Source organism: Psammomys obesus, unplaced genomic scaffold (genome assembly GCF_907164565.1).
Source record: "Psammomys obesus unplaced genomic scaffold, mPsaObe1.curated_primary_1811, whole genome shotgun sequence".
Classification (NCBI taxonomy): domain Eukaryota; kingdom Metazoa; phylum Chordata; class Mammalia; order Rodentia; family Muridae; genus Psammomys; species Psammomys obesus.
In genome coordinates, this window is record NW_026585690.1 from 3762163 (window position 1) to 3779016 (window position 16854).

Below are 16854 nucleotides of genomic sequence, written 5' to 3' on the forward strand. Positions count from 1 at the left end.
AGATAGATAGATAGATAGATAGATAGATAGATAGATAGATAGATAGATACATACATACATACATACATACATACATACATACATACATACATACATACACAGATACATACATAGATACATAAACAAGCAAATAAATAAATGGATAAATAAGTAAATGAATGAAGAGTGAATGAATGAATGCATGAATGTGTGTTCCACTACTTCCATCTCTTCAGGCCATACTCTGGAATTTTTCCCTCTGCTCATGAAATCCCAAGCATCTATCTTCCAGACTCAAATGAGACTGCAAGCAGCAGTTCGGCAGAAAACATGGAAAATCTAGATAGCTAATCACATAGAGGGGAAAGTACAAACCCAGAAGATCTGGGGACCTTACGTAAATCTCCTAACCACCCCAAACGGTATACATTGATGGTTAGTTTCAACTGTCAACCTGACACAACCGAGAATCACTTGGGATGGGCATCTTCCTCAGGGACTATCAAGATTAGATTGGCCTGTGGACATGTGAGAGATCGTCTCTATTATGTTCACTGATGTGGGAAGTCCCAGCCTAAAAGCACACAGCACCATTCTGTGGATTTTGGCCCCGGAGCAGATAGAGAGGAGGCAAGCTGAGCACAAGTGTCCACACATTCCCTGATCTCTGTTCCTGAAGATGATGCCATGTAACCAGGTCACTCAGATGCTGCATCTCTGACTCTCCGACTGTGATGGACTATAGCCTGAGCTAACATAAACATTTCTTCCCCTAAGCTGCTTTAATGGAGGCATTTTATGAAAATATCAGGAAAGGAAAGTTGAATGTGCACTCTTAATACTACAACTTTCACAGACCTGAAAACCAAGTCTCCAAGAGTAGGGCGCATGCTTTGAACATGATTATCAATACTAGCAGAGGAAGACACTTAAAGCCTACCGTAATCCCAGCATTCCTTCTGTGAAACCATCGGTATCCCATGGAATAAATATATAAACTCCTTCCAGAAATTTTCTTTATTTTCATAGAGAGCAAAACATACACTCAGTGGAAGAAATAAATGGTAGAAGAAATTTCGTGCAGAGAAACTCTACAGGCTCCGGTGATACGCAAAAATCCTTGCGCCAATGTAACCTGACTCAGACAACTAGAACACAAGGGCCTGCTGCTGGCACACTGGCCCACAACATCTGTCTATACTGCTAAATGACATGACATTTACCAGCCCTGGAAGAAGAGGATTTTCATTCTTCCATAAGATGTAAACTCTGTTTTGGACATAATGAAACTGAGGTGCAGAAAATCTCAGCGAACCATCTGGGGTCAAAGAGGTCTAAAAGCTTAGTGTCCAGATTGCCAATTAAGCTGGAAGGGTGAGAGGAATCTTTACCCAGAATATTAATCGGGGGTGGGGGTAATGGCTCAGTACATAACTGTCATGCAAACAGGAAGACCTGACTCCAATCCCCAGAACTTATGTTTTAAAAAATATATCAGACATGGTGGCATGTACTTATAATAGCAGCCCTGGGAAGGTAGAGACAGGCGATCACTATGGCTCACTGGCCAGCCTATCTATTCTACTCAGTGACCTCCAGGTCAAGGAGAGATACTGTCTCAGGAAACAAGGGATGGTTCCTGAGAAATGAAACCAGGGTTTACTTCTGGCATCCACAGGAACATACACATACATGGATGCACAGAAGCACACACATGCACACATATCAACCCCCATACACACACATATACAGAAAATGTCAATCTTACACTAATAAGTAGAGAAATTAATATGTTTATGCAGATTAAATACAATCTTAGTTGTAACAGAAAATAGAGGATAAAAGAAAAGCACAAAATCAAAGACTAGTAAATAAATTTGGAAGAAATTCCAGACGTTCCAAAATAATAGCAATGACCATTACCAGAGAAGGGTATTATTTCTTGTTTGGTTTTGGTTTTGGTTTTTTCAAGACAAGGTTTCTCTGTGTAGCCTTGGCTGTCCTGAACTCGCTTTGTAGAGCAGGCTGGCCCGGAACTCACAGAGATCTGCTTGCCTCTGCCTCCCTGAGTGCTGGTATTACAGGCATGTGCCACTGTGACTGGCTGGATATTATTTATTAATGCTGTTTTTCTCAATATTTGTCAAAATTTTCATAAATCACTCATTTCATGACACAAGACCCTAACAACAAGTATTATGAAGAACTTTTAGCCCTGCTTACCCTAGCAGGCTTCTGCCTTGAAGGACATGCCTGAACACTAGGAGGAACCGGAAGGGGCATACTCACCCACCAGCTGTGGCAGAGAAGATGCCTCCCGGTCAAGCATGATGGAGCCTTTCTCCATACACGTCCTCAGCTCGAACAAGCTGTGCAGCGACAAGGTGGCCACGTGGGGTTTGCTCCATCGCTCCCCACCCTGCTCCACTTTTTCTTCGAACTTAATCCACCTAGGCAGACGAGGTGAGTGAGACACAATTAAAAGGACGGCACCCTTCCCTGAAGGCAGGACCAACCCCCACCCACCCACATCCCGGACCAGCTCTTCCAGAATGTCTCCTCTCACTCAGTCTTAATAGCTCATCGTAGCATCAACTCTGTCACCTGATCACTCCATCTCTTAAAAAAAGAAAAAAATAAAATAAACGGACCCCCCCCCGTGTAACCATGAAATCAATAAGTGATTATTTAATGATTAATGATTTAATTATTTAATGATTATTTAAGTGATTTTTTTTAGATGAGAAAAACCTACATCTCAAAATTCTCCATGTAGGTAGACCCTGTAATGATACAACCAGCCACCGCAGCCAGTGTTCTGTTCTGACCTTACAGAGTAGGCTTGTTTAAGATTAAGTGGCAACAATGAACCAATATTTATCTCAAATGGAAAATGACCAGTTGCTGATGCTTAATGAGGTCCATGTTTTGCCATGTCTCCATTTGATGTCTATGTCTCAGCTGGTATGTGTGCCTCTCACTGAGATGCTAATAGAAACTTTACCCTTCAAACCAGGCTCCACGTAAGTTTAAAAGGAGCAAGCTCAGTGGAGCACAGATGCACTGTGATGAGAATACATCTAGTAATCTTTGCATTGGGTCAGACAACCCTCATCCATCGCTTCTGCTTTCCAAGACATGTAGACATTTTGAAAACAGAGAAAGCAAAGACAGTTTTCAAAGTCTGAGGAAAAAAAAAATACATGTTGAGGCCTTCATAATTCCTGTATTATATCACACAGACTTTCTGAATCAGCTAAGGGAAATTGCATTCCTTGCCCTTTTCCATCCAACCTCTGAATGATGCTGGAATGGTAATGACGAGGTTAAATTTTGTTTCCCTGCATGATTCACCCAAGGGTTTAATGATTGAAAAACATTTCCCTAGAACAAGTAAAACACCTAACTCACTGCAGATGAGAACAAAGGGCAGGAATCAGAGAAAGTACTGCATAAGATACTGTTTATAGGACACTTATCAACCTCCAGGGAGGGGAAGAAGCAGATAAGAGGACCACGAGTGAAACCGAGCAAGAGATCAGCCGCAGTGTCGAGGAAAGTCTAGGATTTTTATCACACCCAGCACTCATCTGATTCAGAAGCATCTTCCCATGGCCCTCCACTCTCCTCCCAGGAAGCCCATAACTGCCAGGCAGCTCCTACATGTCAGCGGTAATGTCTGTCGCCAACCTCTCAATGACTAGAGTCCCTTTACCCTGTGTATTCTACCCACCAAAAAAAAAAAAAAAAAAAAAAACCAGTGGCAAGTGGCAGGTGGCCTCGACTTCTAAATGTTTACCTTTTTATCGCTAGAGTTTAGAAGTGGCAGCTCTAAGCATGGGTAGGTGTAAGCAAATGTAAACAATGTAAACAGACTCAGCAGGATGATGCATACAGAAAAGGGTCATGAAGTGGAGAGGGAGTAGGGGTAGATACAGGAAGAGCTGCAATCGGGGGAGGGAGAAGAAGAAATGATGTAAATACTCGACTCGGATAGAAAATTCTCAGTAAATAAATAAATAAAAGAGCAAAGTCAGCAATATCATCAAAGAGATTTTACATCTTCTAAGCTGGACCTGGCTTACTTCCTTAGAAGCAGTTGAGACACATTTCAAAACAGAGTGAGAAACTTCTATCATAATTATACCCCTCCCACACTTATATGTCTGAATTGGCATTTTTCTTCCTTTTTGGTTGGAATTATTTCCAGGAAACAGAAGGAGCTGTAAATAAATGATAATTTTATATCCTGCACCTTATGGCTATGAACAAAATAATAATAAACAATCAAGGAAACTGGGTTACTTCAAAATAACCATACGATTATGATGCTGTTAACTTTGGGTAGCACCTTTTCCTGATTGCTCTCAGAATCTTTAAACATGCTGTGGTAGTTGTTACCTGAGCCATTTTACTACATGTGTCTTAAGTTATAGCTCAAGATCAGACTCCACAAGATAGAAGAGTCTATAGTACTCTTCTACTATCGGATCAAGACTACCTAGAAATATGCCATCTATGAAAAATACAGTGGGTAGCTGCTTAGAACTTCTAAAGATATTCTCACTAGCTTAGAATCTTTGATCAAAGAATTTAAACCCAAGATAAATGACAAGGGTCAACCAGAAACTGCAATTTATAAATGTTTCAAACAAGCTTCATTCATTTCCCCTTCTTTCTTAAATGAGCTCCCATCTATCAGCAGTTATCCATCTGTATCACTAACCTTATATCTTGAAAGATAACTAAGCACTACTGTCATACACATGCATGCAATAAAATATAAGTAAATAAATATTTTTAAATTATGTGTTGAAATCTTGGGGTTTGGGGGTTCGGGTAGTTGCTGTTGCTGGGCTAGGTTTTTCAGATAGTCTTACTCTGTAGCCCAGGTTAGCCTTGAACTCATAGCAATCCTCCTGCTGTAGTCTCCCATGTTCTGGGATTACACGTAGAGCACCCACACCCAGCTTTATATGTTGAAATTCTAGTGCCCAAGGTTGTGCACATATCAAGAGCATATTGGCCCTACCACACACCAACTCTGCCAAGCCCTTAATCTTGGACTTCACATACAATGAAAAGTACGTTTCTACTGTTGTAAGATATTTAGTTTGAGGTATTCTGTCACTGCAGCCCAAAAAAGCTAAAACAATCCTCAATTACCTAAGCAACATAAGCTTAATAAACTTAAAAAAAAAAAAAGAGCATCATTCACTGAATCTCTTTCTGGCCTGTCCTTTAGTCTTCTCTGCGGCTTACACTGCAGGTAACTGGCTGACTGAAAGCAGGAATCAGGGCAAACTCTTCAAGAACAGTAAGAAATCAGAAATTCCAACTGGGCTGGGCCTTCAGAAGAGCAGTACCTCGCCTGACAGATCCTACCAATCCTGCAGATCAAGATCACCACAGGAAAGGAAGTGAAGTCTCACAGCCAGCCCACTGTTTACAGTTCTAGCCCTAAGGGATGTATGCTATCTCGGGGATAATTTTAGCATCTATTTCACTTCAACTTCCATAAATATTGAATGTTGTGATGATGGCATAAGGCGTAGCTAACAGCATACGGGAACTCTGGCATAATGCCTGCCAAATGAATCCACTGCACTAATTGTTCAGGGGATGGTAATACCAATTTGTCCCTTTCAACGGTTTGTAGAGAGTTTTCATCCCAGAACTGGTACATGCTTCTGTCTACGCTCCTCACACATCAAGGACAAACTTAAAAAACAAAGAGCCTATGCTCCTCAGCTCAAATCAACATCCATTAAAAGGAAGGCTAAGGCAGAGAGACCAAAGTTCAGACTATCCAAGAGCCAGACATTCTGCAAAGGTGCTTTAGACCCATGTAATTACGGTTTAAAACAAAACAAAACAGACACTTTCACTGTGGCAGTACCGAAAACCACTGAGTACCCTTGACAGTAACGGTAAACAGCTACACAGTTGCAATGCGTTTCTGGCTTTTTCTCTCTCGTTTCAGTACGTGACATGCTACAGGAAAACTAATCTTAGAGGCTGGCTTTTTAAATGCTTGCGATTACAAAACTGTTGTACCCTTGGAGGAGCAGTTTGTTAGGTGAATCTTATTTGTTCCAAGGTCTTAGAAGAGTAATGATAAAGTACTCCGCAGTTTAATATACTTTGAGTGGCTGCCAACCGAAGAACATTTCCCTGGATCGCTGAAGAAACAGAAGACCCACGGGGAAATCACTGCATTTTGCAACTTTCCAATCATATGATTAAAGATAATTAAGTAAAGACAAGACCTCTATCTTGCCAGTTTCATAGTGGAAAATCCTCACGACCTTTGCACTAGACTATAATCCAACTGTGTAAAACTACTGATGTAATAATAATGAATTTCTTGCTAATTAAAAAATGCTTCGTTACACATAAAAGAAGTCAATGCTAGTATGTACCTGGGATAAATGATATTTTAAGGAAAATTCATAAATATCTAGATCAACTGTGGTAAGTACTGCATATAATTACCTAGATATAACGACACCTAATTATACAGGTGATTAGATTCCTTGAATAATCTTTTTACGGAAAAAAAAAAAAACTAAAATAAACTTGGTCCAACAAGGAATTTCCCAGAGTAATCTCCTAGAGAAAGTCAAAGAACTGTAGACTATGGAGCTGACAAAGTCATAGTGTAAAGTGTAAGCCGCTGTTCTGGGTCCATGACCTTAAAAGAGGTTTCGCAGAGGTCAGCTGGGTCAGCATGCCCAACAGAAACAAATAAACATTACTTTGCGTTGTGTTCCTGGATCTGACACGCCAGTGCCCTTTCCCTCTGTTGGCTAATGTTTTTGAAAAACTTCTAACGGCCTTCTTTTTTTTTACCGGGTTTGGCAGTGTAGGTTAGACTACGCTGAGTGGGTGATCTTTAACATATATTCATGCAATAGTGATGGTGTTCAGCCCTGGCCATGGCAAACTCACTAAGGGCAAACTCACTAAGGGCAAACTGAAAATGAGGAGGTTGCTTTGGAAGAGCTAACTCAAATGAAGAAGTGGAGGAAGAAGAGAAAAAAAATCCATCCCTTCCTCGTGACTTTGGTCCATCATCAAAGCAAGGCTGAGAGTTACCCTTAATCTGTCTGCTTTCAGTGCCTGTGAACTGATTCTAATAGGCTCCTGTTTTGGTTTGGTTTTGATTTTGGTTTATTTGTTTTATTTTGTTTTGTGACAGGATCTTACAAATTCCAGGCTGGCCTCAAACTCACCATGTAGCCATGAACTTCTGATTCTCCTGACTCGACCACTCAAGTGCTAGGATTATAGTCATGGGCAACCAAGCTCAGTTTATTTAATGGGTCTCTAATGAAGACTACAGGCTTCTTCACCCATTTCAAGTGATTCCATTTTCATTACTGAGGTCTTACTCAATGCTCTTTTTTTCTAATGACTACAGATTCTGAAAGTACCCTTTAGAAAGACTGATATTGTCTCTCCATCAGTCAGACACACTCAATAAGCATAAGAAGTCTACCCTTGGCACCAACCTTCAGTTGGTGCACTATTTTGGAAAAGCCAAAGTTCTAACCTTACCTTATAGCAAAGAAAAAACAAGAAAAATGTGAAAAGGAGGACAACAGAGCTGATGGCCGCTTTAAATCCCACTGACGTACAAGTCTCTCTTGCTGGTAAAATTTCATGACTGCTTTCCCCGAAGTGACCATCTCCTCTATTACTAAAAAAACAGTTTCATTGTATGAGGAATAGAACCAACCTAAAACTCCCAAAGTGAGTCTCAAACCACAGTAATATCAAAGCTCACTGGAGAGGATTCTTAGTTAAATAATATCACTAGCTAACTGAGAAGCACAAAACCTTAAAGGGGAAAAAAAAAAAAAAGGACATCGGTTCTATGCTATGTAGGCCCACACTAAAAACTACATCTAGTTTGAAAAGTCTGGAGAGTTAGCTCTCTTTGGAATAAAAGTGTACTAGCCACCGGTGAGCGAATTTAACTCAGTGGTAAGGTCTTTAGTTAGCATCTGTGAGACCCTGGGTTCACAGCACCCTACCACACACAGCCCAAACAAAATGTCTATCAACTGGAATTTTCAGAGGAAAGAAAAAAAAAGGTCAAATAGGTTCTTTAAACTGAAAAAGAAATTAATTCACACGATTGTCATCTCATATGAAGTAACTCTCTTCTATGCTCTTGAGTTTTATTCATCTGGGAAGGGCAGTCTGAGGCCTTTTCACAGGGGGCTGGAAACTGTAGTGTGGCTGGAAAAAGCACATTGCAAGTGGAAGTCAAACATCACTACAAAAACATGCTGGAGCAGTCACGAGGAGTACAGATTACTGGAAATCTAAATATTCCCAGAAGCATGGCCACCGCCAAACCTTCCCACAGAAACAAGGTGGGGCGGCACACTGAGAACCGAGATTTGCCTTCTCTGCACATTCACTCTGTCATCCCCTGTTCCTCAAGGATGGATGTGCAGCAGGTAGTTGTGGGCATAGGCAACAGGACATTGAACAAGATATGTGAAAATCCCTGCCCTCACAGATTTAGTGAAAGTCATAATAACAAGGTAGGTAATTTGCTAAATGGTGATGAGTACAAAGGTCAAAAATATAACAGAGGGTCTGGGATGAGATACATAGGTGGATCTTTCCACTAAAAAGTCTGGAAATACATGAATAACGACCTGAAGGAGGTACACGAGCAAGTCACGTAGGTAACTGAGGGGTGCACGGGGACAAGGGTTGGCAAGTACAGAGCCCTTTAAAGAATGGTGCAGCTGGCCACTGGAGCTCTACCAAGCTAAACTACAAGAAAAGAGACACAAGGCTATTCAGGGTAGATAGTTTATACACAAAATAAAGGGATGTATAAGGACCGATTCATTGGAGGTTTTCTCAGTAATCTAGGTAAGGGACGGTGGGACCCTGAACCAGGCCTGATGCCGTATTGAACGGAAAATGTGGTGATATGCTGAAATATCTGGGTCTTTCAGAAAGTGAAATCAATTGATTGGATGACTGGTCTAAGTATGGTAGGAGACCAGGAAGACTCCGGTGCTCTGGGTGAACTACCCAAGAAGTGAAATTACGTACTGAGCTGGAGAAATCTGTTGGAGGAACAGGTCTAGATATATGAATTATATGACTGTTAATAGCCCTGCAATTACTCGGTGCCGATTAAATAAGGAAGGAAGCCTAGAGATATTAGGGCAGATGTTATCAGCATATTGATGAAATAGCCTGAAATTTGGATAAAGGGCCTCCTCCGAGATTTAGCATAGACGCGCTGGTACCCTGAGTCTGCCAGAGCCAGTTGAAAGGGATGATGATGATAATGTTCAGAACAACTATTTTGTATCAAAATACAACCTATACAAGTATGAAAATGTCGTAATGAACACTATTAATTTGTATGTTAACTAAAAAAAATATCAAAAGAATGGTTATTTTTTAAAGCAATAAGTTCTCCACTGGTAACATATTCAACACATACTTAAGAACACCTTTTATGAACTGGCACTTCAAGGGTATGAGTATATGATAATAAACAGAAGGAGAGGGTGGTACTCTGTCTCTGACTTTAAGTAAATTAATGTAATAAGGAAAGCAATTATATCAGGAATACAGTTAATAATAATTGTAGTGGTCCCCAAATAGAAGTTATCCCAACTTTTCTACCTACGCAGCTTCCCAACAAGTTTAGAAGCTTCTCTTTTAGAAGCATAGTCCCTCCAGGATTGCATCACCAAAATGGTAGATAACTTGCCTAAAATATACCTTAAGGATGGTAAAGAATGTAAGGTCATCTTGGTATTTCGAGTCCTATCTGACCAAGCACCATAACTCAATCCTGTTATCCCAGTACTGAAGAGACTGAGGCAGGAGAATCACCAGGAATTCAAGGGCCTACAGAGTGGCACCTGGCATCCTCTCTGGACCAAAACGAATCAACAATGGAATTGTCATCACCATTTCCCTCAACATTGAGCTGGCTATACAGTGAACTGTCACTTTTGCACCTTGTTGCGACCAGAGGTCATGTAAGGCAAGGGGTAGCCAACACCTGGCAAGGAACAAAAAGACAAAGCCGTCCCTGTGCTCTAGTCAATGGTAGCTATTGACAAATACTTCAGCACACAAAGAAGAATCAAAGGAGCCACTAGAGACACTGCTGACTACACCAACATACACACGGGAAAACAATGTTAGGGCAACAAAATATGCGTGGTGCTACCAAAGAGGGAATCCGGTAAGACCCTCTCTTCGCAGACTAGAAGACCGAGGCTCAGCAAGCCCACAAAGTGTGCTGAGCTAACGAGCGAGCAGCAGGGCCTAGGCTGGACTGGGACTGCTCAACCCGTAAGAGTGTGAGCCTCACCCGTAAAGAAAGGAAGCCACGGAAGTGGTCAGTAAGAAAGAACCTTCGCTCCAGGGTCCTCCTCTTGGAGGACACTTTATAGACTCGAGGGGCATCCTGCACAGGGTTACCGCAAGTTGTCAAAGATTTGGTCTGGAATATACACAACTGAATCTCTATGAAAGAAAACCTCTGGTGTGACTACTACAGCCTCAGAAACTTGCAAAGCATTGGCCAATTCATAAATCCACATAAATACTCATGTTATATGATTATAATATCTATACGGTGTATATTTTACATTCCTACAAACATATCATATGTAGTAAATGCTATTATTCATTCTATTAAGAAACAGGGTCATGTAGTTAACAAGAGACAGAGTATAAACGAAATAGGTGTCTGATGTCCAAATTCAGATAAACCTTCTACTTGCTTTCATCTGGAGATTTAAAAGAGAATGGAGTTTTTACTTGACATTATACCATCTTCTTCTTAGAGCCACAGTTTCTCCCCAGTACTCCCTCTATCTGGGAAAAGACAATGTCACAGAAGATCGACAAGATGTGCTTCTCACATAGATGTGTGTAGCAGTGTTTCTTGGGCTTTGGTGGCTAGAGTTTATTATCACCCTTCAGATTTACCATTAAATAGCAAGTAAGTAAGTTGACATTGACTTCTTCACAAACAAAAGCCAGATTCTTATATCCCTGATTAACAAAATATTCCACAGCAGTGAAAAAGAGGTTCCCTGTATTCGTATCAATGTACAAGAAAAGAAGGATATAATTAGCCATTTCTTTAACCCAACATCACTCCATCAGCCACCTGATGCTGAGGCTAGAGAAGGCAAGCACTCAAGGCTCATCCATTTGCCCTACCCTTTCTTCCCCAGGCCAGCACTGAACGGAATCAGCCATGCCTCACCTCGCTGTCTCCTTCCATTCCATCTCCTGTCCATCCACAGCCAGCAGCTCATCAAGTTCAGTGAATAGCTGAGGAGGCGCTGGGCTGTCATCTTCCTCTCCCAAGATGAATCGGATGCGTTCTGCGGCAGGAGAGACTGCAGAAGTGAAAATACTGTGGTTAAACACTGGCTGGAAAACCCTGAGGAAAGTATAGCTTCGGGTTCTTCCTCGCTCCCCAAGATCATTGGGCTTCCCTTCCACATTTTCAGTGGACATCCTTTATCTTCAACACAAAGCCAAAAAGAAATCAGAGCCTCCCTCTATTGCTTTGAGTCAAACTATATCTCAGTCCTCCACCCCTTTCAAAAGGACAGCAGTCTAGTTTTGTATGGTTTATGAGGAAGAACCTTGAGCCCTCAGATGAGCTGATGTCCAACCTCATGACTTCCCCTCCTCCTCGCTCATGACCTATCCAAGACTATGAGACAGAAATCAGTTTGAACCAATCATTTCTTCAAGTAGCAGTGGGAGGGACAATAGAGCACCCCAATCTGAGATTCCTCAGGCCAACCTCCTGCCCTCCCTCTGCCCTTGCCAGTCCCTCATCGCCTGTGACTGGGTAACTGTAAAGCTGAGAAGAAATATTTAACAAGATGGGATCTCTTCTTCCCATAATGGCAGTATCCAAAAATGTTTAGTCACACTTCAGTGCACTTGAAAAACAAGCCCAAGTAAAATATTGTACACCTGAGGGAGGGGGAAAAGAACATTTTCCAACACACTTAAGCACATAATTGAATGCCCTACTAGGTCCTCTTGACCCTGCCTCCTAAAATAATTGATGAAAAATTAACTAGAATTTCATCCAGATTGTGAGGTATACTCTTTAAAGAGAAGAAAGGAAAGAAAAGAAAAGAAAAGAAAAGAAAAGAAAAGAAAAAGAAAGAAATGAGAAGCACAATTATAAAACTAAAGCTCATGCATACTTCCAGTGAGTAACACCAAGAATGGCAAATCCATGTGAAAGCAAGATTCATATATATATTATGCACAGATGAATATATACATAAATAGACAAAAATATACATATCAAACAGCCTAGGAACATTTGCAAATCCCTACCATCTAAATCTATAGAAATATAGAGCTATAGAATTATCTATTAAAAATCTACAGAAATATCTATAGAATACGATAGCTTCAACCAAAATTTAATCACTACAAATAAATTCACAAGTAGTCAACCCAGTAATAAAAGCTAATTATTAAATAAATAAATGCTGTATCTAACAAAATAAAAATGATAAAATAATGACATTGGACAGTATTTAGAAATCATACAACGACATCTCCAGATGTTGGTTGCTAGCAGAATCATGAACAGAACACTCTCTACAGGGAAATTTAGAAATATCTGAAAACATCTTAAAAGCATATTTTATAAGACAAAAGTTCACCTACTAAAATTACGTTCATTTAAAAATATAAGCTATTTCAAAGATATTAGAATAAAATTGATTGTATTATTTATAATTGAGAAAAATTTAAATCCTAAACATCAAAAAAGAGGGTTGTCTAAAAGAAGCATAGCACAAATACACAACAAAATACCATGTACTCATAAAGTATGACATAAAAGGCGTTGGAGATGTGACTCAGATGTAGAGTTCTTGTCTAGCATGCTTAAGATCTACATTTCAATTCCCTTGTACTCAGGGAGGCAGAGGAGGTAAAGGCCAGCCTGATCTCCAAAGTGAGTCCAGCACAACCATGGCTACATAGAGAAAGCCTGTCTTTAAAAACTATGGAATCAGCCTTGAACTCATTGGCACAGGAAACAACTTCCTGAACAGAACACCAACAGCACAGGCTCTAAGATCAACAACTAATAAATGGGACCTCATGAAACTGAAAAGCTTCTGTAAGGCAAAGGACGCTGTCAACAGAACAGAATGGCAGCCTACAGATTAGATGAAATTCACCAACCCTACATCTGACAGAGGGCTAACATCCAGAATAGCTCAGGAAGTTAAACAGCAACAAATCAAGTAATCTAATTAAAAAATAGGGTGCAGAGCTAAACAGAGATTTCTCAACAGAGGAATATCGAATGGCTGAGTAGCACTTAAAGAAATTCTCAATGTCATTAATCATCAGAGAAATACAAATCAAAATGACTCTGAGATTCCATCTTACACTTATGAAAATGGCCAGGACTAAAACTCAAGTGACAACACATGTTGGCAAAGATGTAGAAAAAGGGAAACACTCCTCTTTTGCTGGTGGGAATGCAAAATTGTACAACCACTTTGAAAATCAATCTGATGCTTTCTCAGAAAATTGGAAATAGTTCTACCTCAAGACCCAGCTATACCACTCCTGGGCATATATCTGAAAGATGCTCCACCATACAATCAGGGCATTTGCTCAACTGTGTTCACTGCTGCTTTATTCATAACAGCCAGAAACTGGAAACTACCTACCCGTCCCTCAACTGAAGAATGGAAAAAAGAAATTGAGGTGCATTTACACAATAGAATACTATTCAGATATTTAAAAAAAAAAGGGGGGGGGGAATCATGAAATCTGCAGGCAAATGGATGGAACTAGAAAAGATTATTCTGAGTGAGGTATCCCAGAAGCAGAAAGACACACATGGTATGTATTCACTTATAAGTACATATTAGCCATATAGTACAGGATAACAAAACTACAATTCATAGATCCAAAGAAGATAAGTAACAATGAGGAACCAAGGGAGGATGCTTAAATATCACTCAGAAGTAGAAACAGAACAGATAGCAGAAGTGGTTGAAGAGAGGGAACAGGGTTAAAGAAAGAGTGTGGAGAGAAATGAGGGTATAGATCAGGCTGGGGAGAGAGGGCAGGAGGACAGATGGGCTTGCAAAGAGAAGAGAAACTGTGTTCCGGGGCATCTCTGAGACAATCTGGAGACCTATGAAAGGCTCCTGAGAGGATGTGGGTGATTTGAGGTGAGCCTCTTAGTAAATGGGATTATAGAGACTGAAGAGGACACCCTCTAACTAGACTGGACTCCTAGTGGAGGAAGGAAAACACCAACCCACCCACAAAAACTTCGACCCAAAATTTACCTTGCCTACAAGATATACAGGGATAAAGAGAGAGCAGAGATTGAAGGAAATGTCCAACCAATGCCTGGTCTAACCTGACACCCACCCCATGGGAGAGACTGAACCCCAGACACTGTTAACTTAGAGATAGGAGACTAGCATAGCTGTCCTCTGATAGAGTCCATCCAACAGCAGATCGAAACAGGTGCTGAGACTCTCAGCTAAACATTGGACTGTGCTCAGTGAATCTTGAGGAAGAATTGGGGAAGAATAAAAGACCCAAAGGGAATAGAAACTCCACAAAAAGACCAACAAAGCCTACAATCTGGGCCCAGGGGTGATTACAGAGCACCAACCAAGGACCATGCATGGGCTGGACCTTGGGCCCCTACACATACATAGACAATGGGTAGCTTGGCCAACATATGCAACCCCTAGAATGGGGAGTGGGAGCTATCTCTGACATGGACTCTGTTGCCTGCTCTTCAAGCACTTCCCCCAGACAGGGCTGCCTTGCCAGGCCAAAGGAGATGAAGATGTGCTAAGTCCTGATGCAACTGGATGTGCTGGTCTGAGTTGGTGGGCTGGAGGCTCCCCCTATCTAAGAGGTCAGGGAGAGGGGGTAGGAGCAAGTGGGAGGGAGGATGGAAGGAGAGGATGGAGGACCTATGGTTGGGATGTCAAAGTGAATAAATAAATTAATTTAAAAAATTAAAAGCAAAAAGAAATTGAGGATAGAGATGATTCCGTGGATCGTGTTTTCGTTGCGTAAGTATGGGGAGCAGAGTTTGGATCTCAAGTACCCAAATAAAAAGCTGAAAGTGGTAGTGCATATCTGTGACTTTAGCGCCAGCATGCGAAAACGGGCAAATCTTGGGGGAGGGGGTTTGCTGGATAGCCAGTCTACCCAAACCAGAAAATTCAGGGCTTTCTGAGAAACCGTGTCTCAAAAAAAAATAAGATGGAAAGCAATTGAGGATGGCAACTTGATGTCAACCTTTCATCTCCACACACATATACCCTCACATACAGGAGCACACATGTAAAGAAACGAACACACCCACCCACAAGAAGAGAAGCGAATAAAGTGAAAGTAAAGGATCCTAGTATGCATTGCCATTAAAATACCATTGAAAATAAAACGTGAAGATTGCCAGTTTATGACATGTAAAACACGTAAAGTTAAATGAAAAAACAATCATAAGCAAAAACTAATCCTACTTTAATAATGTTTTTTAAAATGTATGTCTCTGGATATAACCTAGAACCCCTGCTCAGATGTAGCCCATGGCAGCTCATTATCCAAGTGGGCTCCCTAGGAAGGGGAACAGGGACTGTCTCTGAAATGAACTCAGTGGCTGGCTCTTTGACCAACCCTCCCCCAGAGTGGGGAGCAGCCTTACCAAGCCACAGAGGATGACAATGCAGCCAATCCTGATGATACCTAGGGTCAGATAGAAGGGGATGAGGACCTCCCCTATCACTGGATGTGGAGAGGGGAAGAGGAGAGGAGTTGTAATAAAACAAGCCTGCCTGAAAAAAAGTCAAGAAGCCATGTCTTGCCACACAACGCACAAAAGACTAAACAACAGGATGCTGATTCAAACTTGGAGAGCATGACAACGGCCACCAGGAGAAGAGAACAGACTTGCTGTTCCCTAAGATGCACCGTCGTGAGGAGGTGAGCATTATTCAACTAACTGGATTAGGTGTTAGGAAAGAACAACCCACCGCCTTCTTGATGCTTCCAATGTTTCAAGTTACTGAGGACTAAGTAAATACTAGCTTCCACTCAAACTTCCCAGTACCTTTTAAGCAAACACCAAGAGACGTTAATGGTTCAAAAAATGTTTTAGGGCCAAGGAACAAAAGTAGCTTTTCCCTAGATGGTGAAGGGTGCCTTGTGTTCATTTCAGCTTGCCGCTGCATCTTTTCCAGTTGTGTGCCCCTGCGCCACTGTACAAACAGTGCATCTCTACAGACGCATTTACACTTAGCGAGCATATTTGGGATGTTACATGGTTTATTCCTCGCACTTGTTTTCTTCCGTTTACTTTTTCCTAAGTCAGAAAGTATCCATTACTGCTGGTGCTGTTCTTCAGCTGGTGGTTACTAAACACTGTCTGTGCTCTCTGTGGACTTAGCCTCAGGCTCAACATATTAAAGAGAACTCTGATAGAAAGATCCCTGTTCTCCTCACGCACGTAGGGGACAGTCATCAGCTAAGCAATGGATTACGTTGTTAAGCACATCAGTAAGTTCACACAAGAACCCAGAAAAAAAGATTTGCTAGGTGTAAGTGTTTGCTGGACATTAAATTCAGGTAACTGAATGCACACTGAGACAGAGTTTTATTTCTAAAATTAGAACAAAATGGCTTTGGACTTTTTTAATACCTCAAAAGAAAAAAAAAGTCCTAGGACTTTTGTGTAAAACATTTACGATGCCTTTCTAAACACAAAGTCGGAGGAGGTATTACTACAGAAGATCAGAGAAGGAATGCTAACAAAGAAACGAAAGGCAGAAC

General features: G+C 41.1%; 1 protein-coding gene across 2 annotated transcripts in view; it reads right to left on the bottom strand.

The window, feature by feature from the left end:
* Positions 1 to 16854, bottom strand: part of Slc4a4 (solute carrier family 4 member 4) — a 397249-nt gene that overhangs the window by 189118 nt on the left and 191277 nt on the right. For both annotated transcript variants that reach the window (XM_055596036.1, XM_055596044.1), the window contains exons 4-5: positions 11255 to 11390; positions 2269 to 2429 (exon numbers count right to left, since the gene is read on the bottom strand). In XM_055596036.1, the coding sequence (XP_055452011.1) occupies positions 2269 to 2429; positions 11255 to 11390 (297 nt within the window). The remainder of the gene's footprint in view (positions 1 to 2268; positions 2430 to 11254; positions 11391 to 16854) is intronic.